The sequence below is a fragment of the Dendrobates tinctorius genome, unplaced genomic scaffold (assembly GCF_039654945.1).
Source record: "Dendrobates tinctorius isolate UK_male_01 unplaced genomic scaffold, ASM3965494v1 ptg000230l, whole genome shotgun sequence".
In the NCBI taxonomy this organism is placed as follows: domain Eukaryota; kingdom Metazoa; phylum Chordata; class Amphibia; order Anura; family Dendrobatidae; genus Dendrobates; species Dendrobates tinctorius.
The window spans coordinates 12,763,441-12,772,678 of record NW_027361897.1 but is presented as its reverse complement, the minus strand read 5'-3'; the positions used below and the strand labels follow the sequence as shown (position 1 = coordinate 12,772,678).

The 9,238-nt window shown below is 40.5% G+C and overlaps 1 protein-coding gene across 6 annotated transcripts in view; it reads right to left on the bottom strand.

Annotated features, from left to right (window-relative positions):
• Window positions 1-2,016: 2,016 nt before the first annotated feature.
• The window catches only part of MYOF (myoferlin), a 195,795-nt gene continuing 188,573 nt past the window's right edge, over window positions 2,017-9,238 (bottom strand). For all 6 annotated transcript variants that reach the window (XM_073555843.1, XM_073555844.1, XM_073555846.1 and 3 more), the window contains 4 exons: window positions 4,373-4,548; window positions 3,186-3,295; window positions 2,728-2,875; window positions 2,017-2,530 (listed from right to left, as the gene is read on the bottom strand). In XM_073555843.1, coding sequence (XP_073411944.1) covers window positions 2,492-2,530; window positions 2,728-2,875; window positions 3,186-3,295; window positions 4,373-4,548 — 473 coding nt within the window. In that variant the 3' untranslated portion in view covers window positions 2,017-2,491. The remainder of the gene's footprint in view (window positions 2,531-2,727; window positions 2,876-3,185; window positions 3,296-4,372; window positions 4,549-9,238) is intronic.

Below are 9,238 nucleotides of genomic sequence, written 5' to 3'. Positions count from 1 at the left end.
CCTTTATTTAAAATAAACACCATGTTTTAGACATTTATTTAAAAATAAAAAACAAAAGTTATTCTCACCTTACACTTAATCCATTGAATCCCTTGTTCCCTGTATTAAAAAAAACAAAAAAAAAAAAAAACACAACAACAACAACCATATCCCTCACCTGTCCAAAGAGAAGATTAGCAATAGTGTCCCACACCGTAATGCATCTCTGCGATATCTGGTTTACGAACCGAACAGTGACATGATGCGAACATCCAGGCTGAAACCATGAAACAATAAGGTGCCGTGAGTGCAGTTTCAGTGACGAGTGGTGACGTCAAAGAGGTTACCGTAGGCCACTGAAGGGGTGTTTCAGACTCGTTTCACTCTGAGCCGGGACGATGAACTGTAGTGACCTGAAAGAGATCACCACCAGCACCATGAGTATTTTCTCACTCGCTGCAGTTCATTGTATCTTGGTTTTCAGCGTGAATGGTCATATTATTGCACTGTTCATATTGAAAATCAGATGTTGCAGAGATGGATTACGGCGTTAGACAGTATGTATTATCTTCACGGGATATGGATGTTTATTCTATTTTATTTTACAGGAGACAAGGGATTCAATGGATTAGGTGTAAAGGTAAGTATAACTTTGTTTTTTATTTTTAAATAAATGTGTAGAACAAGGTGTTTTGTTTTATTTCAAATAAAGGATTTTATTTTTGTTGTGTGTTTATTTGAGTACTTACTGTGGGGTTAGTAATTGGGGCGTCTCATAGACGCCTCTCCATTACTAAGCCCTGGTCTTGATGTCACCTGACAACACAAAGGTGACATCAACCCCAACTCTATTAACTCACTTGCTACCACCACAGGGCAAGTGGGAAGAGTGAGGCCAAGAGCCAGATTTCACGCATCTTATGGATGTGCCATTTCTGGGGTGGCTGAGGGCTCATCCTGGTAGACTGGGAGGGAGGCAATATCTCTGGCCCCTTCCCTGGCTATTAATATCAACTCTGTCTGTGTAGCCTTTGCTGATTTGAATTTATAGGGCTACCCTATAATTTTTTCCCCCCGTAAATTCACCAGGGAAGGCCAAGCAAACAGCTGTGACCTGTTATTAATAGTCTGGGATGCTTTTGGGATATTGTCCCTTTTCCCTTTTAACATCAGCATCCAAGATGTGCGCTTTCCCTCTGCTGGTTATAAAAACTGTGTGGGAGCGGATGCGTTTTTTTTTTTTTTTAAATTCTTTATTTAACACATGAGGAACACAGACGGTGCGGAGTACAACTTCTATCATCGTTGCCTGGTCGTGTTGATCTCAGGAAGACCAAGAGACAATGATGAGAGCGGCCTTCAGCAGGCAACGCCTGGGTTCAGCGTGAACTGTACTGCTTTTCCCAGGCGCCAGTATGTGTCACATGGACTGCACATGGATGTGAAACATGGACAGCAAACGGACACACTGATGTCATAAGTACACACAGATGGCACACTGACACAGACCTCACCAGTATGTTTTCTTCCTGGATGTGTGAATGAGGCCTTACACAAATCTGTGAACAAAATTTGAGAGAAAAAAAGCCTTTTGTGTACATAAAAAAAATCTTCGATCTTTGCGTTCAGCTCATGAAAAATGGTAGCAAAAACAAAAGTGTTGCGTTTATTTTTGTTCAGTACAATTTACAGTGAATGCAGCTAAGGTCTTCATATCAGAATAATGGACTGTAGACATAGAACACAATCATAATGAATTATGGTTTTCCAATGTGTCCATAAAAAATAATGTCTGTGCGTGTGCAAAAAAAAGTAAAGTTGGCAACCCTTCAACGGTGTCAAAATCATCATTATGGACCCATTACTGATACTGTTAGATTTGTCTTGTGGCTATGTACATCATCACTATGCCATAATTTGTTTTAGGGGGAGGGCAAGCTTATTGTGTTAATGTACAATTTCCCATTTTTGGTGGAAAAAAAAATAATCAAGAATTGTAGCCCCAATATTGTGTATACTCCAAGAAAACCAGTCCAGTCAAGTGGAAAATAGTGATATTTATTTGGCGTGTACAGCAGTTTATTACAATTGAAAAAAAAAAAAAAAAAACTATATAAAAAGTACATAAACATAACGATGACTTGCATTTAACCTCATGTACAGCTCTAATATTATTGCTCTTTTACAATTTCGATAAAACTATTTTTTTATTTTTGAGAACATCCCGTCCTTTCACTGCTCAACTAAAATGGATTGTAATATGTAACGTCAAGGGGAAAGTGGAGAGTACGACCCACACCTGAAGTGGACTTGTGTTAAAAGATATTTTTTAAACTAAATACTTTTTCACAAGTTGTGACCCCATGAACCTTCTCTAACCTTGATGTTAGGCCGCAAACATTTATTATATTTAACAGACAAGAGAACAAAGGTTACAACTATTAAGAAGGTCTTCTGGCATTGAGGGGGGCTTGCCAAAATACTGATCTCAAGATTGTTCACTTTTCATCGTCTATGAATTTGGACGCACAATCTTCATGGAAACATAGCCCTGTAATAAAAAAGAAATTAAAATTTAAAAAATATGTAACAGATTAATATAGTCAATGTCCACATAATAATGGAAATATCAATGATGAAAATTAATAAAAATGTAAAAAGTTTTCAGCATCATTTATTAAAATCACTTTAAAAAATGTTGCATAATTCAGACTGTAATTGTGCTAAAAAATAAATGTATAAACTTACCGGCAAAGAATATAAAAACACTCCAATGAACAGCAGCAACAGGGCCAAGATGATGAAGCCAATGAAGTACCATTTAAATCTGCGCCACACAATGAATTTCATTGTCTTGCACGGGTTTGTGAACCAAAGGAAGGAGGTTTCTGGTCGGCTGCATTTTGAAAGAAACAATATTAATCACACGAACAAACAGCAAGAAAGAGTTTGGTACTTTACGATGAGGAAAATAATGCAACTCAAATTAATAATTAACTCTGCAAAGAACACACACACAAAAAAAGACAAAAATGTCTAAGTCAGACCAGAAAGCAGAAGAAAAGACAGAGGAGTCAGAACAGGGCAATAGGAAAAAGACCAAAAACCAGGATAGGGATTACAATAGGTTATCAAATCAGAACTGGATTTGGGATTAGGATCCAAATTCAGAGCACATTACTCCAGGAATGACAAAAAGTGCTCACTTTGGTGGGTCTAAATGGGGGTTCATGTTGGGTTCATCTCGTCCCTTGCCAGCTGGCCTTTCTTCAGCATCTTTCTCATTTAGCACTTCCAGCGTCAGCTCGACTTTTCCCTTTTGGCAAATGAAAACAGGTTCATGACATCTCACTAAACATCGTGTTCTGGTTGTTTAGAGGAAATAATACATTTCAGCTTTTAAGTAAAATCTCTTTTGGAGGCTCCTGGAGGTCAGAGAGTGTGTGAGCGGCAATGGTCGGGATAATGGCAACAATGCCGATACCAATTAGTCGTCAAGTTATTCAAATTGTTCTCAAATTGTATACAGTTTACATACCAAGACATGAGGCAATACAGATCACACCAACAAGATTTAGTTTGTAATCTGATATACTTTGTATATTCTTTATACTTCACTAGATTAAATATTATGATGTAAAATTTATTTAATCCATGATAATGCCAAAAAAAATTATATTATCACATACTATATTCAAGGACAACCTCATACCAAATTTACAAGACTTGTCAATTAGTGATGAGCAACGTGCTTGGATAAGGGTGCTAGCAGAGTGTCTTCGACGTGCTCGAAAAATCTGTTAAAGAGTCCCCATGGCTGCCAGACATGCTAGCATGCTCGGATAACACCGTAGATCATGTTCGCTCATCACTGTCAATCCGATATGTAAAAAAAAAAAAAATGCTATGTCTATGAGGTATTTGTAGCCTGAACTAGGTTCGGACTGGTCGACAGGGGAACAGGTAAATCCCCTGGTGGGCCCCTGTGAAGTCTTTCTAATTAGCAGTTCCCATATACTTGATCCCCACACTGATTTGGACCCCTATTATTCTTACCACCCCTCTTTTACATGGATAGGTTGCCACTCTGAATACTTATTTTCTCTAGGAGATGTTTTGGCCATTTGGGAAGGTTTTTAGCTACAAAACTCCCCACATTCTGATTTAAAACAAGTTTTAAAGTGTGATCTACTTCAAGACAAACCCATAAAGCTAGATAAGCAGTCTTCATTTAACATTTTTCAAAATGAATATAGTTCATAGGAGTCTGAAGTATCCGGACCCAAAAAAAAATAAGTTAAAGGTTTTCAACTTGTACACTTTCTGGATATATCACTACATGAATATCGCTGAGAGTCCTCTACTGGGATGAAAAGTCAATGTGAATTCTTACAGCCAAGATACGTTGTCCGTCCTTCTCAGCATAGCACGGCCACCATCCTTTCATGGATTTTTGTTCGAAAAGAGAAGCAACCTTGGCAGGTTTAGCAAGGCCACTCATTTCTAAGCTGCATTTTTCTGGGGTTTTTGCTGGTATTATTGTGCGGTGTAAATCAAGTTCAACAAAACCTACAAAGAAAGGAGTATTTTACAGATCATGGTACAGAAAATTATAATTTTGCAAAATTTACTAATAAAAACATTTTAATGCTATAAAAAACAATTAGAATCCAAGGGTTTCCATTTACTAAAAGTAGTTCTAATAATTTTCTTAAGAGTAGCGTTACTCATTACTTAAGTTATAAGCCACAATAAATTGAAATTTTTTAATAGGGATTATTTGGCTTCAAAAACTCATTTTCATGTACCCAATTAGGGAATTATTATATAATAGAGGAGTCTCCTCTCTTCTGGATCTTCTCTTTGAGTGGAGAGTGGTTACAAAGAGAAAAGGTCTTGTTTCTGGAGCATGTCTTGTGCCCTGACCTGCATTACACTGATAACTTACTGAATGAATTGTGCATTGTGTAACACATAATATAAGGTGGCGCTGCAGCGAAACTCAACACTGACTGCCAGGATTCCCCACAGATCATATTTGATTGCTGGTTAACACAGCAAGAGAAGCTTTGTGATCAGCTTAGAGTCAAAGCTTTGATTGTTCAAATCAGGGTACATCTTTAACAAAAGCCTATGTTCACACAACCAAAATTTCGATCAACTGTTGTCTATAGAACAAAAACTATTTTATAGGGCTGTTCAAACGAGTCAGTGTGAAAAAAAAATGAATATACACTCTGCTAATATAATGCTACATGGATGGTCCATACAAGATCCACACACCCAGGGCCAAATTTGCCACTAGGCACCTGCGGGCACAGCTATTTTTTTTTTTTTTTTTATAATAGAAGTCCGGGGCAGACCCTCCCCTCTCCTCCTCTCCCCTCCTGACATCATACTCACCTCCTCGGCTCCAGCGGTGCCTGCAGCGCCAATGGTCTCCGACGCCGGCATTCTTCTTGTGTGTGTGTGAGGAGCGGTCACGTGATACCGCTCATTACAGTAATGAATATGGACGCCACTCTTCTCCCATAGGCGTGGCGTCCATATTCATGACCTTAATGAGCGGTATCACGTGACCGCTCACACACACAGGGAGAACGCCGGCGCCTGGAGCGGTAAACGTGATACATGCAGGAAGCGCGAGGTGAGCCCAGCTATGCATACAGGGAGGGGGAAGTGAGTATGAGCGTATGGAACCCGGGGGAGGGTGGGGGCAGATTAGTATGAGCCCGAGGGGGGTGGGGGAGATGAGTATGAGCCCAGCGGGGAGGGAGGGGGGATGAGTATGAGCCCAGCGGGGAGGGGGTGCACTGAGAAGATGGGTGCACTGGGGAGACGGCGGCACTGGGGTAACGGCAAAAATCGCTGATGTGAAAGTAGCCTAAGTGTCTACATTAGTCGTACTCACCAATGGACCAATGGGGAGGCAGCACTAAAAGTGCCTAGGGCAGCACAAACTCTAAATAGGGCCTGCACACACCTGTAGACTTGAACAGGCGAGTCTCACCAAAAATAATGAAGAGACTAGTTCTTGCTGTGATGTTGAAGATTAAATGATCTCTATACTGCCTAAAGTAAAAAAAGATGACACATTTCCTTTGTATTTTATTAAAAAAAAAAAAATGTCATCTTTTAGATTTAAAAAATTACAAAAAAAAAAAAAATAAATAAAAAAGGAAAAATGGAACAATGCAAAAATTTTGGCACTCTTGGGGATTTATGTGCGCAGATAACTTTGAGCAAGGTTTCACACCTTAATTAGCTTGTTAGGGTTATGGCTTCTAACCTTATGCCAAAAAAAGCAATCAATGGGTTCTTCCAATCCGCTGTCTAGCACTATGAAAATGGTGGAGGCCCACAATGCAGGAGAAGACTATAAGATGCACTTTCCAGTTGCCCTTTCTTCAGTAATTAAGAAATGGCAGTTAACAGGAACAGTGAAGGTCAAGATAAGGTCTGGAAGACTAAGCAATGAGTGAGCTGCTCGTAGGCAAATCAGAACCGCTTGACTGCAAAAGACCTTCAGAAAGATTTTGCAGACTCTGGAGTTGTGGCCTTCAAGTAAGAGTCATCAGAATAAAACCTGCATCCTCACCATACAATTCAGCGTCAGAAATATGCAAAACAGCATATAACCAAGCCTCATGCAGTTTGGAAACAAGTCCTGTGGACTTGGCCACAATGATCAAAGTTATGTGTGGAGAAAAAAATGCACAGAATTTCAGGAACGGAACATCTTGCCAACCATTAACCCCTTTCTGTCACGTGACATACTATCCCGCCCATGTGCCCTGGGACTTAATTCCCAGGGACGGGATAGTACGTCACAGCAATCAGCGGCGCCCACGTGGTGAGCGCCGCTGATCGCGGCCGGGTGTCAGCTGATTATCACAGCTGACCCCCGACACGTTAACCCCTTGCACACCGCGATCAAACATGATCGCGGTGTACCGGGGGTTAAAGGGAAGCATCGGCAGGGAGGGGGCTCCCTCCGTGCTTCCCTGAGCAACCCACAGCAGCGCAATGTGCAGCACTGCTGCGGGGTCTCTTTCCCTGCAGGTCCCCGGATCCAAGATGGCGACGGGGACCTTCGGGGCTCCTGCAGGGAGCTGGCTTCCTCAGTGCCTGCAAAGCACAGGCAAGGAGGAAATCTGCACACTGCCTGTGACAGATTGCTGATCTGTCATAGTGATCTGTGATGTGACAGATAAGCGATCTGTCACAGGACAGTGATGTCCCATCTGGGACAATGTAATAAAGTTTAAGGAAAAAAAAAAAAACAATCGCTAAATAAATGTAAAAAAAAAATTACATATTTGGTATCGCCGCGTCCGCAACGACCTGCCCTATAAAACTGTCCCATTAGTTACCCCCTTTAGCGAACCCCTTAAAAAATAAACAAAGCAAAAAATAATGATTATCATACCGCCGAACAAAAAGTGCAATAACGCGCAATCAAAAAGACGCATGTAAATATGCATGGTACCGCTGAAAATGTCATCTTGTCCCGCAAAAAATGAGCCGCCATACAGCATCATCAGTGAAAAAATAAAAAAGTTATAGCTCGCAGAATAAAGCGATGCAAAATTATTTTTTATATAAAATTGTTTTCATTGCATAAAAGCGCCAAAACACAAAAAAAGACAAATGAGGTACCGCTGTAATCGTACTGACCAGAAGAATAAAACCGCTTTATCAATTTTACCGCACGCAGAATGGTGTAAACGCACCCCCCCAAAAGAAATTCATGAAACGCTGGTTTTTGTTCAGTGTCCCAAAAATCGGAATAAAAAGCGATCAAAAGAGGTCACATGCCCGAACATACCAATAAAAGCGTCAAATCGTCCCGCAAAAAATAAGACCTCACATGACTCAGTGGGTCAAGATATGGAAAAATTATAGCTCTCAATATGTGGTGATGCAAAAACTATTTTTACAATAAAAAGCGTCTTTTAGTGGGTGACAGCTGCCAAATATAAAAACCGCCATAAATAGTAAATCAAACCCCCCCCGTTATTACCCCATTAGTCAGGGAAAAAAAAAAAAAAAATGTATTTATTTCCATTTTCCCATTAGGGCTAGGGTTAGGGCTGAGATTAGGGTTAGGGGTGTGTTGGGGTTAGGGTTGGAGTAAGAATTGGGGGGGTTTCCACTGTTTGGGCACATCAGGTGCTCTCCAAATGCAACATGGCGTCTGATCTCAATTCCAGCAAATTCTGCGTTGAAAAAGTCAAATGGTGCTCCTTCCCTTCCAAGCTCTGCCATGCGCCCAAACAGTGTTTTACCCCCACATATAGGGTATCAGCCTACTCAGGACAAATTTGCAAAACAACTTTTGGGGTCCAATTTCTCCTGTTACCCTTAGGAAAATAAAAAAATTGGGGGCAAAAATATTTTTGAGGAAAATTTTTTTTTTTATTTTCACGCCCGGGAGTTATAAATTTCTGTGAAGCACTTGGGGGATCAAAGTGCTCACCACACATCTAGATAAGTTCCGTGGGGTGTCTAGTTTCCAAAATGGGGTCACTTGTGGGGAGTTTCAATAGTTTAGGTACATCAGGGGCTCTCCAAAACCAACATGACACCCACAGACCATTCCATCAAAGTCTGCATTCCAAAACGTCACTACTTCCCTTCCGAGCCCCGACGTGTGCCCATACAGTAGTTTTCTCCCACAATTGGGGTATCCGCGTACTCAGGACAAATTGGACAACAGCTTTTGGGGTCCAATTTCTCCTGGTACCCTTGGGAAAATTAAAAAAAAAAAAAAAAAAAAAAAAAAGGTGACTAAAAGATCATGTTTGTGGAAAAAATACGATTTTTTTATTTTCACGCCCGGGCGTTATAAACTTCTGTGAAGCCCTTGGGGGTTCAAAGTGCTCACCACACATCTAGATAAGTTCCTTGGGGGTCTAGTTTCCAAATGGTGTCATTTGTGGGGGGTTTCCACTGTTTAGGTACATCAGGGGCTCTCCAAACGTGACATGGCACCCGATCAGAATTCTAGCCATTTTTGCATTGAAAAAGTCAAACGGCGCTCCTTCTCTTCTGAGCTCTGCCATGCGCCGAAACAGTGGTTTCCCCCCCACATATCAGGCATCAGCGTACTCAGGACAAACTGCACAATAACTTTTGCAGTCCAACTTCTGTTACCTTTGGTAAAATAAAAAAATTGAACCCGAATTATTTTTTTTGTGAAAAAAAGTTAAATGTTCATTTTTTTTTTTAAATATTCAAAAAATTCCTGTGAAGCACC